Source organism: Pterocles gutturalis, unplaced genomic scaffold, assembly GCF_000699245.1.
Source record: "Pterocles gutturalis isolate BGI_N339 unplaced genomic scaffold, ASM69924v1 scaffold47608, whole genome shotgun sequence".
In the NCBI taxonomy this organism is placed as follows: Eukaryota; Metazoa; Chordata; class Aves; order Pterocliformes; family Pteroclidae; genus Pterocles; species Pterocles gutturalis.
Window position 1 is genome coordinate 5,810 of NW_010122260.1, and position 20,328 is coordinate 26,137.

Genomic DNA, 20,328 nt, shown 5'->3' on the forward strand with positions numbered 1-20,328 from the left:
AGGGGGGTTGAAACTAGATGATCTTTAAGGTCCTTTTCAACCCAGGCCATTCTATGATTCTATGGTTCTATGATCCTATGTCAAGGTACATTAGTTGTTTAGAAATAAATTACCCTGCTGTTGCTTTCTTACTTGGACAACCTAAAGCTCAAATGCATTCAACTATAAGCGCTGACGTGAAATACTCTGTTGCTCATGCAGGATTTGGATTTCCCCGTGGAGATGACTTTTTCTCTCCAGATGTTTACAACAGGAGCAGTCATGAGGAAACCATCTCCAGTTGAAAGGCTGGAGTGAGGCTGGTCAAATGCCGGCTAAATCCCCTCACTTGGTTCAGGGCTTGCACATTTTCAGACACACCTTTTCAACCAGAGCATGAAACTCACTTGAAATACACAGGTCCCAGCTGAGCCACCCCAACCGTGAGCTCTGCAGTGGGACAGTTTGTGGAGTTTTATGAAAACCCCCACTCATGAGTGACAGTAATAGATGTAACTCTGCTTTCGAGTACAAAGGAAAGACTAAAAGACTGTATTATTCTGGAGCAAATGGCCTATATAAATCAAAAACTGTTTTAAGGTGAAACCTGAGACTACCAGCTATTGGACCAGAAAAATACTGACCTCCTATTAGAGGGCAAATAACAGGTGGACAGGTTATTCTGTCCAACACCACTCCCCTCTGGAGACCACAGGAAAAGAGACATTTGTAGAAGGAGAATTATAATGACTAAAGAGTTTAAGGGAGGAAGCCAGGACTCTCCTTTTCTCTTGAGACTTCACACTGCAAAGATCATACCATCCACAAGGCACATAGCTTCAGCACATCTGTAAGGACCCCGCACCTCCTGCTCTGTCCTCCTTCCTGGGGACCCTGTGCCCATCACCCTCCTCCTCTGGTCTCTACTCCCTTGGTCCCTCTCTAGCCTGTACTGATTTCTGAAGATGGCACAGCACCAGTGGATCAGCGCTGCTGCTGTGGCGAGCGCAAGAGGCATTGCTGCTCTCACAGAGCAGCTGTGCATGTCCTTCCCTGACCAACCTGTGATCCTGGTCCCAGGGGGCCCTTGCAGAAGGGGCTTCCCCCACCTCAGTTCCCCCATTGCTATCTCCCATTTGCTCTTCAGTTCTGACAAACAAAACGCAGAGCCAATATTACCCTCTGTGTGAAGAGGGACTGCTTCATGGAGCAATGCTTTAACCAAGCTCCTCTCTCTGACAAAGCAACTTCGAGAAGTTTTGGTTTTCTGCTGTGTCACCCCTCAGCTTCAATCTCCAAACACCATCCCCAGCTCTGCCTAAGTCAATACCTTTCCAGGCTTTGGCATGGGTCTCCTGCTGTGTTTGCCATGGTAACCACCCTGCCAAAGTCTCTGAACTTAGAAACAGGAGAAAATGCTTTAACTGGTTAGACTATGCCATGGCTTGTTTCAACCATTTTAATGCTTTTAGCCCATCTAATCTATTCAAATTAGCACAACAGATGCAGTCTGTCCCTGTATAAATTTCTCTGTATTCCCTCTTTCCTCCCAGATTCACAGGGAATGTGGATTTTTGAAGAAAGTCAAGTCTCTACCTGTTTCCTCACATGCACGTTTCCTTCCACAGGGATGTTGTAAGCGCTCCGGATCAAATTCTTAGCAATGAAATAATAATACACTGAAATGACAGATAGGGGAATGATATAAAAGATGAAAAATGATGCCATTGAGTGAATTTTAGGATGCAGCCCATCTGAATGCGGGTAAGGAGCACAGCTGATGAAGGTTTTATTAGTCCCTTTGTCATGGAAAGGGTGCAGATCTGAAAACACTGCTTCAGGGATGGCAAGCAACATAGATACAATCCAGATTACAGCAGCTCTCACACAAATCTTCATCAGTGCATGGGATGCTTGGATCTCCATTGGCCTTACTATAGCTTTATACCTAAAAAAAAAAGAAAAAAAAGAAAGAAAAATAAACAATTTATTGACCTCAGCACTCGGGCATTGTATTATTGCTCGTCCCTTCCATTTAGATAAAAAACCCAGAGAAAATCCTTCTTTATTCAAGACTGTGAATTTTTTTTTTCTGGTGTTTTAAATTTCAATGTTTTTAATACATTTCTCCTTTGAAACCAGAGCCACCTGTCATGGGTCCATTCAGTTTCATCTGTATTGATTCGGAGTTCATTCAATTTGTAATTGACCCAACAAAGCCTGGTGCTGTCTGACATTAATATGTATATGTCCAAATAGCATTAAGGTAGGAAGTGCAATCATAGGCTTCCTTTCAAAAGCTACAGCAGTTAACACCCCTTCACAGAACATTGTTGAAGGAAACTGGATGGAGGTTTGGCCACACGTTTCATTTTGAGCTGTAAGTATGCTGGCCTCCTGCAAGCCAAATCTTACATTTTCTCAAGCTACTAAGAGTATGTTGCCCATTTTAATTACTGTTCAGTAGTGTAGATGGCAATTAAGAGTTGTCCATACCTAAATGCACCCAGGCTGAGTAGCTAGAGCTGCTAAATGACTTTCTTGAAGAAAAAAAAAACACATATTACTTGCTAGACTAGATATGTAGAAGATATTATTTGATTTGCAATTTTGTCTTTCATGATTTCAGATTTTCAGAAAATTGTGCTCTAGAATCCAAGAAAATTATAGAATCAAACTTATTTGAACCTGATGTGTGTAATGAGAGGACCAGAAAACAGAAGAGCTTCATATCTGCTGGAGCCCGACATTTATACTCCAAGTAAATCATGATTCACATATGTGTTTAAGGAACATAGTAGAAGAAAAAAGATAACTAGGAAGAAATACCTACAGGTTTCATAAATCATTAATCATTTTCATAACAATTACGGTCTGTTGGATGTTTTTTCCACTATCTACCTCACACTGTTCACAGCCCATTTGGTCCCTTGGTCACTGTCTGCTTGCTGGAGATTGATGGGTGCCTGGGTCCTAGGCTGTCCCAGCCTTCTTTTGGCATGACAGGGTACATCCCCACGTGACTGCTCAGGAGTCCATTTCTAAGCTCCTACCAGGATCCCGGCTCTTTCAGCCAGCCAAATTACTACTAGGGCAGAAGCAGAGTAGTGAGCATAACACCCTGCCTGAGACCAGGCTGCACGCAGCAGGGTCCATCTGCCTGGCAGCCCAAACCCACGCTGTAGGAACACTTCATGTAAGTGACTGATTCCCCACATGCTATAGCCTGCATTATCCTAAAGCTCAGCATTTGAGAGAGGAGTCTATCAGTCCTGCACTGTTTTAACTGCTGGGTAGTTGCCTAATTAGCAGGACAAGAACACATTTGACTTCTAGTTTTAAGCAATGCCCTGTTCAGCATACCTACCATTTCCTTCTGTGCATGTATATATGTGTATATGTGTCTACATCTCTGTGTGTTCATTTTACATAGGTACACATATATTTATATGCATATATTTTACACATATACATGTATATACCTGTATACATAAGTACATACATACTTACATTTATTTATATTTACTTTCATAAAAGACTGTATCTGGACATCACATAATTTGCAGATGTTTCTTCATACAATCTCACAGGTGTCTTATGTAGATTATTTTTCTTTTAATAGACTACACACACCTTGCTCATTAACCTTCTGTTTAACCACTTATTCTCCAAGCTCTCCAGCTCCCTTTATGTCAGCTATTCAGTCAGACACAGTATTTTTCCGGCTTGCTCAGCATCTCTTTAACTTGTGCTCTGAAGCTGGGGATTAATTGTCGTCATACTATGAAACACAGTCTTCCAGTGCTAGATCATCACCTCAGGTGAAGAAAATCACAGCACTTAAACAAATATGATGTTATGATGACTATTGCAGTACTAAAACAATGTAGCTGAAATAGCTGAATTTATAGTCTGATTCACCAGTTATAGATTACTAACGGAAACACCAGCTAACTGAACATCTTCAGTAAACCCTAAGGAAAATAAATGCAAAAGGAAATTAATTACATATCAAGGTATTAATAAATTAATACATTAATTCAAAGGTATTTCTGCTGGTGCTTATTGTATGCTTATCAACATGGCATGTTAGCATAGTTATTTCAGGGATTTTCTTACATAATATAGCCACCTGAGACAATATTTTCCAGTATTAATTTCCAGTAACATGAAGGAATCGAAGAATACAGAGAAAGAGAGAATATGTTTTTCTTTTTATTAATATTAATAGAGTAGGGACAGTCAGAAAATGAATCAATTTCAAGTTATTAGTACATTTTAATTAGAGATGACATTTCCAAACAATGTAATTTTGAAAGAACAATAATTTGAAATGGCTAGGAATGTTGGTACTGATTATAAGGCACTTAGTTTATTTTTTAAAGCCTGCTACAGCAGACACAAAAGAAGATCTGAGAGAGGGTTTGCTTGCAAGGAGCTCAGTGTATACTAGCTAGAAAATAGGTTTTGAAAATGTTAAGTTCTCAGATGTAGGAACACAGGTAGATGTTTTCTTACTAGCCTGGCAATTAAATCAAGTTATTTTGCCGACTAGCTACATTACTTCTTTGATGGTGGTCTAACTTATTAAAAAATCTTCAGCAATCTATATTATCCTCTGAGTATTAATGCTAAATTGATCAGTATGGATCTGGTGGGACTCTCCATTTCCATCCACCTTGCTGAAGCATTGACAGGTGTCTCCCCAGATAGTGTCTCAGCAGCTCTATCTTCCCATGCCAGCTTGGGTTCGGGACAGCAACTGCAGGGGCTGCTCTGTGTAAGGGCACTGGGGGGGGGGGGGGGAGATGCATGAGCGATTGGACCTCTGGCCTGAGGCTTGGGCTGGGAGACCACTGGAAGATGTACCTGTGGTCAGTGCTCAGGGAGTGAAAAAGCTGCATCTCCTGGTTGGTTTCTGAGTGGGTCTTAGAAACTCCTTCGCTCCTTTACTTTTCCACACCACTTTTCCAATAGGGTCAGCCCTGGATTTTATAATTTATTTGACATTAAGATCTTAAAAAAGGATTTGAGCAGCAGCTGGTCCTTTTTTTCAGCATCTGTATTTCCAGTTTGTGTGTCAAATATTATTTCAAGCTTTCTACAATTTTGTCCTCTGCAACTTTTTTTTCAATGAGTTAGTCTGAGGCACATGGCTTTCCCTTGTTTAACATCTAGCATTTGAATAATCCAATCCACTTTGAAGGAGACATTGATGAATATGCCTATATACCTCAGTGGAGCCATGGACTGAGGCGGCCAGCTGAGCGAGCCCTCATGCAAAGTTCTTACAACAGTGTTGTTTTCAACCCATGCAGTAACACAGGCTCTGAGAGTACATGCCACATTGCATGCTCAGCTTGTCTACAGTAGATCCAGACATGGCCCTGGATTTATTACCTCTGCTGGTCTCACATTCAGTCTCTAATTATTGTTTGATACCACTTTTTTTTTCAACTGAACTCCTTTCCCAACCTGCTTTTAAATAAATTTTTGAAAAAGATTAAAAACCAGAGATATGATTCATGCCCTACAACAAAGGCCAAAATTTAAAAAGAAAAATATGCCTTCTGAAGATTCAGTTGAATAAAAAATGATACAGTCAAGGACTTGTGTCAACTCCAATCTCTCTCCAGTTGTCAAACAGCCCAGATGAAAATGACTGGGCAGCCAATCTGATATGAAATACGAAAGAGATGCTGACCTTTACTACTTCTCAGTCTTTGAACTTCCCTGTTCCCATTCCGGTTAGGAAGCAGCAGCCTGCCTTGTGCATAGCAGCTGCCAATGACCTTCTGGCCAGGATGGATGCCAGTGATCTCCGTGTCTCGCAGTCTTGTTCAAAGAAGCCCACACAAAGAAATTACACTTGAGGCTATCTCAAGGGCAATTAATATAACCACAGTTCACGAGGCATCATGAGGATTCACCCCATAGGGCAATCCTCCCCTACACCAGCCACAGTGACTGTGGTGCCAGGTCAGTCTCTCATCTCCAAGTCTGGAGAGAGGGTTGCTTCAACCCATAATGATAGAATTCAGTAACACTTCCTATCCTAATCCCCCAAATTATAGAATTCAATAACACTTCTTATCTTAATCCCCCGAATTAATTGGGGATTGGTAGGACCCCACAGAGTGTGTGCCTCTCCACTGAATCCTGGAATATCTCTTACACACGTCTCTCAGGATCTCTATCATGCTCATTGAACAACTGTTTCTCACAGACAAAACTACTGAAATGACCATAAACCGCTAAAATGTGACACACACAAGGTTTTTCTCTGGAAATACTTTTCCCATGAAGGTTAATATGCCAGGGAAACTGGAAAACTGTGTCATTATCCTTGTGTTAATAATAATGTAACTAACAATAACACCACCTAATGTACTCTAAAACTTTGACTATGCAAACATTGATTAATACTGCAGACTTAGCCCCCAAGACACAACTTCAAGTATAAACACAGAGGTAGCTTTATCATGAAGAAGACAGTTACAGATATACTCTCCAAAGACGCAGATCAAAATAAAGCCCCAAGTGGATGTCAAAGTTTCCTAGATGCAGTTTCTCTGCTGGTGCAAAATATTTTTGATATCTTTGTGCCCCTCAGCTGAGTCAAGAAAATACATACCAGCTGAAATATAAAGGAGCTTTGCCTTCAAAGCCATATTGCCTATACTTAGAATAGAGGTATGAAGGGTCGCAATTTTGCTCTCATACTGGGAAAGAAAGGACCTTATCCCTAAGGCTGCAGCTTCAGGGCATCCTTACTGTTTCTTTCCTGTCACCTTCATCTACTTAGTTGTGCAATCTACAAGAGTAACAAAAGTTAAATTAAAACAACTAAAACATGGGAGGAAAATCAGATGTTTCCCTTGGATTTTAAATTAATTTAGCTCCATATGTCTCACTGTCTGGTTTTTGGTTTTTTAGGGAGATAACTTTATGCTGTGTGGGGAAGCCGGTACTGTAGCCAGCCTGAGCTTGCTTTCCTCTTTTATGATTGCTTTGTCCTTTCCCCCCTCCCTTATGTCAGCAAGCTAATATAGATGGCCCATACAACAGCTCTTGATGTATATTTGCTAGGTATGGGTTGGAAAAAAAAGATATAATTTTTTTTAAGCTGGGAGACACCACCTTCTACAATCTCTTTACAAGTGGTAGGTCAGTAGGTCTCAATTTCAGCCAAAATAATTTGTGTCCTCTGTAACAACTTCAGTTGCTGCTGCTGGCAACGGGAAAGAAACATCCCACTCTCACAGCAGTGAAGGCAGCTGGTCACACAGGTAGGTGGCTGTCCGACATGTTCCTGGTGACTAAATATGACAGCAAGGTTTGTATAGCATTGATCTGCCGGCCACTCCATCACCCTCATCTATTGAATCTGACTTAAAAAGAGGCACTAAGTTGCTCTCACAACTCTTTCTTCCTTACTTTTCTACGTGTGTAGCTAGAGAAAACGGCTGAAAGAGGCTCTGCCACAGAGTACTGGCCTTTTTTATCACTGTCTTTCCAAGAACACCTATCTTTCTGCAGCTGAACCTCATGCTTGCAAGAAATACAAGAGGAAAAAAATCCTCTACATCCTTCCTACAGGGAAATGGGGCACTGTCCCTCCAAAATGTATTTGCAGGAGTACTTAAGTTTCAACTAAAATTTTCTCCAAAGAGTATCATCCATTACTATGTCCTACACTGTTTACATAAAAAGGCCCTGGGCCCCACTGCTGAATTTGTATAATGGTTTAAAAAAACAAGTGCGTTAAAACCTGTTCAAACAACATATCAGAAGCCTTGCCCACTCCTGCTTCATTACCAGCTCCACTGTTTAGACTGCATCAGGCTGGCGGAAAAATTTGCCATATTGCTGCTTTCTGTTTTTTCTCTGAAGTGAGAAATCCAGTTACAAACTTTTGAATCTGTTTAAACTGATCTCTCATTTGAGGTGTTGTGCTAATGTGAACCTGAAGCTTAAATAAAAAAGCAGGGATTAGTTGGAATGGACTGATGTCTTATCTTACAAAAATAGTCAGGGCAACTGCTGTGAGGTGAAAACACTGAGTTCTTCCCAGCTCCTGAAATTGACACCACTTCCTATTGTAATGGTGAAAGAACTGCCTCTCAGTCAGCACGTCCCCATATTTCTTCTGTTCCCACCTGTAACTGAAAGAAGGAGAAAAGATGTGCAATTCACAGTTCCTCTGATCCCCAGTCATCTGTTCCCATTTGCAAGCTCCATGTGCGCACTTTGATCTGGTCTTGGTACATGAACAGACTGAACAAAAACATTCTCATTAAAATTTCATAATTATGTTCTACTCTTATAACATTATTGTTTTGCCCACATAACATGAAGGACTTGCTCAATTACTGTGCAAAAAAGCCTCAGGCAACAGAGAAAAAGTTGATGCTTGATGCTATGCAAAGGCTGCATAAATGAAGCACGTGGAGCCTTGTTGAGTATGAAGCTCCACTTGGAAAGCAAAGAAAAAGTTCTACTAAACGTCTGAAGAAATTTATGAGAAGTGCAATGCCCCAAACTTTCTTTATTGTTTCCACTGTGAATGTTATGAATATTTATAGCTCTGAAGACAAATAATTCAATAAACCCACAAAATTACTAGACTGTCCAACCCATCAACACACTCTGACAATCTATTCTGGGTCTATCTTCTTCCCTTACACTTAGTTAAGATTATCATTATTATGCATGGTTCTTGGCTGAACATCTGCTATTAAAATCTTTACTTTAGTAAATTGCATGTGGGCACAAAGACATCTCCAATGGGCTAGTCTTACATACATTGTCAGGTACTGCCTACTGTCTCTGTCTTGTTATTAATTAACATTTAAACGGAAAGAAAAAAGGAAACATTGATGGAAGTGGCATAATTCTCACTTTTTGAAGCACATGTTCAAATTTCAGTCTGTGTATCTACATACTGCTACATCATCCTGGAATCTGGATGAATGGGAATTTCAGTCCAGGAATGACTAAGGTCAAAACTGAGACAGAGTGTTTTAGAGACTATTGAAATGTACTACACATTGAGGAAGGAGAGCTTAAATAGTAACCATTTGACAGTGACTGTGCTATTCCTAACCATGACCATCTAGATCATAAAACATTTCATAAATTAAACTATACATATGGAGAGCAATGGATGTAAAGGTTACTGCAGGAAATAGTGGGAGCCCCATGGATAAACCTTTCCTTTCTAGCGAGTTTCCCCACACAGCCAATGCCCCAGCGCCTTGGTGCCAGCTAATCACTGCTCACCATTCTACGTGCTCGATGTCCAGTACAGGCAGAGGGATGCACTTGCTCATGCCACATGGCACCAGATCACATGCTGGTGGAGCAGCTTGCTGGTGCCAGTGTTGTCTGGAGTGGAGCTGGAAGGGCTGGTGCTGGCACCTGGACCACCAGGCATGGGAAGCAGCAAGCCCTGGTGATGCTTTCCATCCAAGGCTTTGTCACCTCAGCCCAAGTCTCCAGGGTTGTCAGTGGTGTGGGACCATAGGCTTGGTGTGCCTGTGGATTGAATTTCAGGGCAAATAAATCTGGGGCGTCTGACATGGACCCCTCCTCTCACTAGAGAATCAGCCTTATTTCTCCTGAAGCACCACCTTCAGTGCATAAAACCAGCATCACTGGGTAACCTAAACACTGGTGTAATTGTTGGATATCTCACAGAGCCAGTTACAGAAATTCATTGTAGTTTCTAAAAATGGCAGTTTCTCAACCCAAAAAGTCCCACCTGTGATGTGCAATAAATCAATATTATACCTTGTTCTGACAGAGAGAGTTCATCATTGACCTGAAAATTAGCAGTTCCTTAAGCTATAGCAGCCATAGTGTGCTTATCTTAATTTAGTGAAAAGAGAATTAAAAAAAAAATATATATAATCATAGAATGGTTATACACACACATATATATATATACATAAAATCAGGTTTCCTGCAGTTAAAAGCAGCTGTCAGATCAACTGTCTGGGAACATAAATGTAAAGTGAGCAATGATAGCCATACATCAGCAGCTGACCGCTGGCCTCCTCTTGTCTCCCCCACTGTGCCCTGAAAACAATGTGTGGGGCAAAAAGCTACCCTGAGTAAGAGAAAATGAGGAGTCATGCTAAAACCTCAAAGTTGTAACTAAAAAAATCAATATACAACAGATGGGAAAAAAAGCAAAAGTAAATGACAGCAAATATCGGAGTTTAAAAACGTCAGTGACTGATAAGGGAAGCTGAAGGAGCCAACACAATATCAAAGGTCACTGTGTAACAGACAAATGTGCATTTTTAAATACATCAGGAACAAAAAAAAATACGCAATTCAGGCATACACAAAAATGGTGAAGATATGAACAATGATGAGACAAGGTGAAAAAAAATGACTAGACATTTGTCTTCAAGACCCAGTGTGGGGAGGTATCTATACCACATGTGCAGTGCTATAGATGTAGCAGAAATCTCGCTGGCTGTATTAAAGATGTGAGCCAACACCTACTAACACAAAACACTCACACCAGCAGGCCTGAATAATTTACACCCATGAATATTAAAGGAACCAGCTGGGGAACAACTGGTGTTAACTTCTTCACAAATCTTGAAAAAATGGAAAAATTCGCAAGAAGAGGCTCCAAAACTGTAAAGTTCAGAAAGCTGAAAGGTGTGCCCAAGAGAGCTGCAAGGATTTGGGTTGCCCAAGACCAGTTGTAGATGGAATAATGGAGAGGTTAATCCTACCAGCAGATGATAATTAATATCTGTCTTGTTTAATGCAAGACAGATTTATTTGGGTTTTTTAATTTTGTCACAACTTTGTAGATGATTTCAAAAGGTTCTGGGCCATGCTGGCACACAGAGGAGGCATAGCCTGCATAGGCATGTTGGCGTGGGTGACTGTGCATGTGGATACGCACACATGTGTGCCAGGGCACGTGTGGTCCTCCCTCCCCTATGCACGCCCATGCAACCCCCACTCCTCTCCCATGGGACAAGGGTTAAAATTAGCAGCCCTGGCCTGGGAGGTGGAGATATGCTAGATGGGGACCCCAAGCCCCATGGGCTCCCCAGCAGTTCCTCAAACATGCCAGTAAAAAGGTAGCAGTACTTGGAGCCATTTCTAGCCTGGATCGTGGGAACTTGCTCTAGCTGCACTGTTATTTATTGCATATGGCAGTTGCCTTGAGCAGGCTATAAAACCTTTGCTGGGAAAGTTTGCAGATGACACAGTGGCTGACCAGACTGTAAAAATATTGTAGAGTTGGGATAAATGGCCATAGTCTAACAGAAACCATTTTAACTCAGCCAGGTGTAAAACAGTATATCAGGACCCAAGTGAGCAGATTATGCCAAAAAGTTGGGGAACTTTCAAGGAAAGAGATGACCAAGGGAAGACATTGGAGTGTCCTGCACCTGACAAAATGAGACATGCTGTGCCATTCTCACCATGCCATGGCTTTAGTGTAAGCAGTACGTGAGCTAGCTAGTATAAAACTAAGTCAGTTATATCACACACAAATTCTTTCTGTGGCTTCAGTAAGCATAGGTGTCATAAGAGACCATCACCTCCATATGAACTTTAATGGATGTCGGGGCTGAACAGTCTAGTGCTGTCCTTGACTGCTGTTATGATAGAACCACAGAATAGTTTAGGTTGAAAGCGACCTTTAAAGACCATCTAGTCTAACCCCTTGCTGTGGACAGGGACACCTTTCACTAGATCAAGTCGCTCAGAGCCCAGTCCAACCTCACCTTGAACACCCCCAGGGATGGGGCATTCACAACACCTCTGGCCAACCTCTTCCAGTATCTCATCACTCTCATAGTAAAAAATGTATTCCTTATATCTAATATAAACCTATACTCTTTCAGTTTACAACAGTTGCCCCTGTCCTGTCACTACATGCCTTGTTAAAAAACCTCTCTACAACTTTCTTACAAGCCCTTTTAAGTATTGAAAGGCCATAATAAGTCTCCCCAGAGCATTTTCTTCTCTGGGCTGATCAACCCCAGCTTTCTCAGCTTTTCAGTTATGCAGTGCTTAGGGGCCAGACGAATTTAAATTTGAAATATGACCCAGCTTCCAAGCAGTGAGGATAACAGGATGCTGGAGACACATGAGGAGGACAGGGTGATATGTGCATCTTTAGTCTGAATACTCAGAAAGTTGCCTGGTGTTACTGAAAAGTTATGTTTTAATCCAAATTCTATGAGATATCCAGCAGCCTCTGCACATGGAGGGGAGCAAGAAGAGCTGCTGAACTGGATGGCTAGTGCAGTCAGTGCTAGCCGGGCACCTGCATCTTTGGCTCCCCCAGGTCATTCGACCATCTACGACTAAATCTCATGCTTCAGGGCTGTCTGCAGGTGTAAAGAAATGGTTTTTCCTCTTAGAGTGTTGTGGTACTGTTTTCTGTCATTCCTTCCCATCCTGCCTTCCCACAGAGCTGCAGAGACTGGCCATAGCCGGAAGGCAGGCAAGGACAGGCTGGACAAAGCTCTGACGGCACTTCTCCCTTTGGTGCTCCGCAGTCTTCTGCACTCTGGATAAACTGATGACTGACCTGGCGTCAGGAAGGGAGGTTCCTGCAAAGGACTGCAGCTTTCTGCCTTTCTCTACAGTATAACAGGCTTGCTGCCTTCTGGTGCCTCGGCACTGCGAGGGGCCCAGGCATCACCCTTGGTTTCTGCCCCAGGGCACCGGCTTGTCTTCTGGACACCGAAATCCCCCGCTCCACCTGAGGTCACACACAGCAGGAGGTGTGGGTGCAAATTGAGCCTGCTGTGGGCAGGAGCTTGGATGGGATCTCATGGCCCATGGTGTCTTACATGGTATGGGGGGAGGGGGGCAAGTGGGTACGGAACTGGTGAGAAACAAGGTGAGGGGACTCAGCACGGCTAGTGCTGGAGTCCTTTTTCCAAAATAAGAGGAAAACAAGTTATTGCAAAGTCTCTGTGAGCAGAGCAGCTACTGGACATTTCACTGCACAAACAGGACAGGCTGTGCCTGCTTCTCCTTTTTCAGCTCAACCACCTTCTACTCTTTTTGGCCAAGCTGTTGTCTGCATCTGAATATCAAGTACAGCACCTGAGCTGATGGGACCACTGTGGCCTTGCTGCAGCGATGCTGACATCCCAGCCCACCGCGTTCAGCCTGACACACTGCTAGTAAATTCTCCGTGGTGAGTCGCTTTCCTTATTAATGGTGTGTACAGCACCTTGTACTGTGAGACCATGACAACTGATTGGGGTTTTTAGGTTTTACTGAAATGTAAACAATAGCTAATCCAACTTTTCTTCCTTTTGATTGCTTAAATATTGACAGTCTGCAGCACATTAGCACTGACCCTAACCTTGGATCTGCGCAGCAGTCCCACTGATGTAAATGGGAGCTCTAATGTTCCTGGTTATAGAAGTGCATCTATTGTGTTTTGGCCATCTGCTCCGGCTAATCAAGATATTCAGAAAGTTTGTGCTGTTTGATCTGTTTCTCTTGGTGCAGATGGATGCAGGAGCTGAGGAAATGAGAGCTAAAACCAAGGGTGTTAAGAGTGTTTGTATTATATTGACACAGTGGCCAGCAACACAGGATTTAAGACTCTCTGCATTGGGTGAGATACACGTAACTCTCTCCGCACATACCCTCTGCCACCAGCGCAGGAAGAGCAGTGGCAGGGACACAGTGTCAGCAGCAAGGGTCAAGTAGGGGCTGCCCAGCGGGATGGAAGGCTTTGGTCTGGGGTCCGAAGCCCCTCTGTTTTTCTTCCCTGGCTTGGAAAGATTGATGTTACAGCGTGAGATTGCATCAGTGGATCCATAATGTACATGTGGGAGTATCATCCTGACAATTTGCATTGACCGGATTAGGAGCTGTTTTGGTAGTTCAAAGTGGCTTTCTCCACCACCCTTTCAAAACCTTCCTGAGGCTTCACAGTAAATAACAGCACAAGTAGACTGCCCCAAACTAGTGCCTTAGTGACCTGAAGGGATTTCATAAATACTGTGTCTAGACTGCCCAGAATAAATTCACAACCACTACAGACCTGTCACTTTAAAACTGATGGTGTTAAAAAAAAAGATATAATTCTGTAAATCAACTGAATGGAAATTGGTTTGGTTTTCCATAGCTTTATTTTAGGGTGGCACTCTTCCCTTAATCCTCTTGTGGAGACATCATCCAGTGATTGTAAAATAAAACAAATTAACTGACCTGTAGATATTACTCCTCCTTTGGTATTATACATAATATTAATAGTAGAGCCTGGAGACATCCAAATCACAAAAGAGATGAGTCCACCAAGCAAAGATTTTTGCATATTTAAAAACATCTTTCTAAAAATTCTAGATTTGTTTGTTTCTTTCCATCACTGTTCTTTTTTAGACAGAGAGTGTTGTTTGAAGTTTTGTATTGCTTAGTTAAAGAAACTGTCATATGAGTACAGAGGAACATTAAGAGCTGTGGCTCTGACCTACTCCAAGGAACCCAGCGCAGCTGGAAACACTGCAGCATCCCTGCATCCATCCCTGCATCTGAGCACCGAGGTCAACGCTTCCAAAGCTGATTTTCTCATTTCAGGTCTCCCACACAACCACAATTCTTGCTGTCTGCAGCTGGTCTTACCAAGGTAAGCCACCTAACCTCACACATAATGTCACCCCATGTGTCTCACTGCAGCCTCACTCCCTTCCACCACAGGCCAGCAGACAGGCATTGCTGCAGTTTTCCAGCATTAAAATTCAGATAATCCTTGAAGTAGAGATGTTGCTTGTAAACTCCAGTTACACTTTACACTTACTCTGCTGTGTGCTTGTAAAAACAGCATTACTTCAGGAAGATTTTACTGCATGAATACCAGGGCATTTCAATTTTTTACAACGTCAGCAAAACAGTGGGGAATTATGATCAGTGCTTGACAGACTGGGTAATTCAAATGCAAATACATAAACCCTGTCAGTCATGGGAGAAGCCCTCAATTAAATAAAGACATCTCCCATGACAAGGGCAATTAAATGGGTTGCTTTTCCTTTTATTGTGCAAAGATCTTCCTGTCACTTGCTGAGCCAGCCTTGGCTTTTCTGCCAGGGCTTGTGGCCCAAGTGTCACTACTGTCACAGGTGCCTCTATACCCAGTCCCCTTGCACAGAGGAAGAGGAGGGTAGGACAGAAGGTGAAGCCAAACTCTCTCTTAGCTGGAATGAGCTGGAAAGAAATCTGCAGCTGTGACAGAGCAGAGCAGCAGCACTGACAGATGTCCTTCCCCTGCCAACCTCATTTAGGATCCTTCTAAAACATACAAACACACATACACAGGCATTGACTGCTTGTTTCCTTGCTCTTGTATACTCAGAGCCCTGCTGCTTTATTGCTCATGGAGGGTGACTGTAAGCACACCACAGATCTTAACCCTCTCCTGGCTGGTCTGCAAATTTGCCAAGCTTGCAGCAAAACAGGTCTCACCAACAGCTCCCACTGCTACTGCAAATGTAGCTACACAGATGCCAGCTCCCTGCAGCCAGCAGAGTAGTCCCACAGAAAATGAATTTCTAACATTATTAACTCTTCTCTTTGCCCTTTCTCCTACACTCTCTCAAATAATTTAGCCTTCACCTGATGCAATTTCATGATTGTACACACCAGCCTAGACACCTGGAGACCCTTTGACTATGCCCTACCTAACCAAACCTGTGCAGATGTGCTCGTGTGTGTGCATATTGACACGGGAACAGGTTGCCCAGGGAAGCTGTGGATGCCCCATCCCTGGAGGTGTTCAAGGCCAGGCTGGATGAGGCTTTGAGCAACCTGGGCTAGTGGAAGGTGTCCCTGCTCATGGCAGGGGCGTTGGAACTAGGTGGTCTTTAGAGGTCCCTCAACCCAAAGCATTCTATGATTCTGTGATTCTATACCCATGCAGACCACATTGCAGACTGGGAGGCTCCAGCCACAGTAAAAGCTGAGATCAGCCATTTGTCCCTCTGTTTCTCCTTGAGAAAAGTTTGCAAGTGAGCAGTCAGTCCTCTGGATGACCACTAGCTCTCAGTGAGTCAAACCATGGAGCAGCTTTATGTGCTCTGTGGTGGATGCTGGCACTTTGCTGAGCGTTTGCAGTCACCAGATGATAGATCTGGTGTTATTAACTGTAACACACGGGAAAGTGGAAATGGGACGAATAAATTGTACCTCAGGAAGTTACACCCTTGCCCCCATGATGAGGGCTGTGCAAAAATCTATTAAACTTGGGGTCCTCATATTCAGGAGGTGATCCAAAGCAACAAAGATGATTTGTTCCATTGTCGTAACATACAGCATACATGTTTCACTGCTCTCTCACATACTGTATCTGCCCACCACACCTATTCACTGCCTTCCATCTTGTGTTTTGATGGTCACCTCTTTGGAAATGATGCTGTTATATCACACTCCAATAATTTTCCTTACACAGCAGATTTCTGATCCCAGACATGCCAGGTCTCTCTAGGCATCACCACCATACCTTCAGTAATGCCAGCAGTTGTTCCCACTTGTTTTTGTCAGTGGAAGGACACTGTAACTGAGGGGGTTTATTATTATTTTTTTGCAGAAGATTAACTATAAACAAAAGGCCTGTGGTGCACTGACTAGTCTCCCTTTCCTTGGGGGCAGTGGCATGTGATACTATTCACAGCAGATAGTTTAGGAAGTTTTTCTCTCCCATGGTCCATGGCTCTGATTCATGAGAACAGGAACATTCCCACGCCTCACGTGAGCATCTTAGGTAGGATTCACATCACTGAACATTATCCATCTCAAATATGGGCATCTAACCCATGCTAAACAGCAAGGTTTCCTCTATATCCAAAGGAGAAAGGTATCCTGACATGGTGGTTTATCCTTTTCTGGAAGCGTACCTCTCCATGGACTAGGGGACATCTTGCTGCCTATCCTGGAGTGGCTCCTCACCTCAGACAGCAAAAACCAAGTGAAATGAGCTGTGCCTGAGCAGCATTACCTGCCAGACTCCTGAGTCCTCATGTTACCCTGGTCTCACTGCCATGCCCCTGTCTTCTGCAGATGTTTCCCTGCAGGGATGAGCTGACACTCATCCTTCATGCAATGTCTGACCTCAGACATGGTTGTCTATGAAACCAGCCCATGTGCCAGGCTCAGCATCTCCCTGCCCCAGCAGTCACAGCAGGGTATTGAGCTGCCAGTCCCTTCACAGACCCAAGCAGGCATTTCTATGTTGGTCACAGTCAACTTGTGTCCTGGAAATTTTCCCTATACATTTAAAGTTTATTTTCCTAATGAGTCTAACATAATTAATACTGGGCCCTAGAGCTCAGGGTGAGAGTTTTAAGAAAATAAAGATAGACTATTAGTGAGCCGTGAGCTGACAAAATAGAGATTGTATTATTTTGCAACAAAATTATCCCAGTTCTGCTGTTAGCATACCAAACCAGAAACTTCATCAAACATAATAGATAAGTCCCATTTGTGGTTCAATACACAGCATTTAAGAGTCATAGATCTAATAAAAGTAAAAGTTTCATTACTATCTCCTGCAGTGGACAAAAGTTGCATCAGAAGAGGGTAAAACAATCCCTTAGAAATGGGAACATAAAGTCTTCTCCCACAGGCATCCCTGTCTCCCCTATAGCCAAGTGTCATTGAAACATCTGGTAACATCTGATCACCAGTGCAGCATGATGGTTAACAGGATCCAGATAAAGATGAAGTTGAGAATATAAAGTGATAGAACCCCAAGCTTGCCACAGCTGCTGTTTTCTGTTCTGTTCGCTCACTTCGAGCAAAAAAACCACCATTGATGTGCTGCTCAGTAAAAGCATTTGCACTGTTTACTTTATGTGGCACGTGATCAGAAAACAACAAATCTCTCTAACATAATCTTCTTTATGATGCATTTTTTTTTTCCTGACACTCCTTAAAATAACTTACATTACAGCTTTGGAAATATGAGTTTCCTGCAGAAATGCATATTATTTTCCTAACATTTTCTTCAGAGCAGGCTACTAGACAATTTGTGCACTTTTCCTATTTTCCCAACACTTTTAGAGCAAATTGCTTGAAGAGTTTTGTCTACACATAGGCGTGTTTGTCATCTGCTACTGGGGCAGACAGTGCTATTTTTATATGTACACCGATATGGAGGAGTTAATAAACATGTTGACAATGTTGTCCTTGAAACACTATGGAGTCATCTGCTCTCATGGAGACCACATACTGTATATTGAAATATGTGTATGAACCACATTGAAAACTGAACAAAAATAGTCTGATGTTTTAAAATAGGAGGTTAGGAAGAAAGATAGAGAGTGGCACTAAAGGGGCTACCTAGAGCAAACTTAGTTTCACTTCTTTGTGACCAAGAAATACAATCCTCAGGTCTTTTTTGAGCAAAACAAAACCGGAAAAATTTTTCTCATCAGGAATCTTAGTACTTCTGTAAGATTTTATAACTTTGGCATGGTGACAATGTATTCCTTAATCTCTTTCTATTCCTTTCTCTTTCTCCAAATTAGAAACATAATATCCTGGCTTCTCTGGTGTACTTAGGAGTTTCTGTAAAAGCCAACAGCCTAATAAATACTTAAAACCTTTCTAGAAAGGTAGACTCCATCCTTCCAAATAACATTAAAACTCAAATGTTTTTTGAATTTAAATCTGAATGCTCTGAGACAGTCTTACAAAGCCTCAGAAATCTAAAATAGAGCTGGATTATTAGAAGCATATCATTTGTTAAAGTCAAACTTGTTTTCACATATTGTAAAATAGCATAGCTATTACATGTTATGTTTACCAAACATTATTGGAAGACAAAGTTTCCAAACCAACAGCACTGATCAGTTTTGATTGGATAAGGGGCAAGCCGTTTAATCAAGGGAAATACACTGTCTACAGTGAATTGAGGTGCCTGGTTTCAGGCATCCTCATTTGAATATTTCAAACATGTTTAATGAAATATTGCCTCACGTGTATTTAGCCTTAAGGAAGCAAGCCGCTAGAAAGAATTTATTCTAATGGTACTTTAAATTGCTGCTCCAGTGCCTTCACACTTCATGAAATATGGATCAATTATCTTTTTGACAAATACGAACATGCTACCTTTTAATAGAGCTTCCTTTGTTAATGGTATTTTCTCTCTGTGGTCTTTAGCTTGATCTGCTCTTGTTTTCCTTTTAATTAAGCTAGACTGTTCACTAAACTGCACAAACATTTGGTTTAGCACTAGAAAAAGTATCCTGCATTCAGTCTGCCTTCTCCTCAAGTTTTGTGCTCATAACCACCAGAAATTAACTGAAGTTGTTCTTTTGCCCTCATTAGGTTAAAAATATGCTTGTTACCAGAAAAGATGCATTCATTATCGTGCATTTTATGCAGTCGCAATTATGCAGGCTTCTTTTCAAGGCTACAGCAACCAGCTTACCTGTCAGCTGAGAGAGCAGTGAGAGTAAAGACTGACACCCCTACAGAAGTGAGCTGTATGAAGGGGATAAGTTTGCATCCAGTTCTGCCAAAGAGCCACTCGTCAGCAAGGTACCTGCTGGCATCCACAGGCACACAAGTCACCAGAAGCAGCAGGTCTCCCAGAGCCAAACTGGAGATGAACAAATTGGGGACGTTTCTCATGGATTTCACAGTACAGAAGATCTTAATCAACGTGATATTGCCAATCAGGCCTATCAAAATTATGATCCCGTAGATGGTGGGGATGGCGTAGAGGAACCCTGGGTAGAACCAGTCATCACCAAGGAGGGAGACGTTTGCACTCTGGTTGACAGAGATGTTGTAGAGAATTAAGTTATCTGTTTCTAGGTCTAGCAGAAGGCACTCTCCAGATGCCATTTCCTACTCTGCTCTTCTCAGAAGACAGCTTTATTCTTTGAAAATCCTCAGACAAATTTCTTGCTTTAATTTTGCTGGTGCTTGATGGCTTTAAACAGTCATAAGAGTTTAAAAGTCATATCACTTTGTAACACTTCTTGACAATAAACAAACCAAAATGCATCTGCAGCTTTCTTAACAGTGCTGTCTCCATAAGGGGAAAGGAGAACATCTTCTAGCATAGTTTGAATCCGCAAACTTGCCTTTTCCTCATTGACTTGTCTTGCTGTTAGGTATTCCTCAGCTCTGCAAGGCCATTTATCAAATTCAGAGACCAGTAAGTGGGAAGCATTTTCAAAACCGAGGCTTGTTAAATTCCCAGCTAGAGATCTGCCGAGCAGAACCGAGTCCGAAACAAGGGAACCACAAAAAGCACGAACTTTCGGTAGTTGCTGTGACGTTGCATCGCCAGTCTCTCCCGGCTTTCAGCACCTGCACTCGCCAGCTGGATTTAAA

At 42.3% G+C, this 20,328-nt stretch overlaps 1 protein-coding gene across 1 annotated transcript in view; it reads right to left on the reverse strand.

Annotated features, from left to right (window-relative positions):
• Positions 1–19,833, reverse strand: part of GRPR (gastrin-releasing peptide receptor) — a 23,041-nt gene extending 3,208 nt beyond the window's left edge. The window contains exons 1-2 of the mRNA XM_010077460.1: positions 19,415–19,833; positions 1,576–1,927 (exon numbers count right to left, since the gene is read on the reverse strand). Coding sequence (XP_010075762.1) covers positions 1,576–1,927; positions 19,415–19,833 — 771 coding nt within the window. The remainder of the gene's footprint in view (positions 1–1,575; positions 1,928–19,414) is intronic.
• Positions 19,834–20,328: the final 495 nt, after the last annotated feature.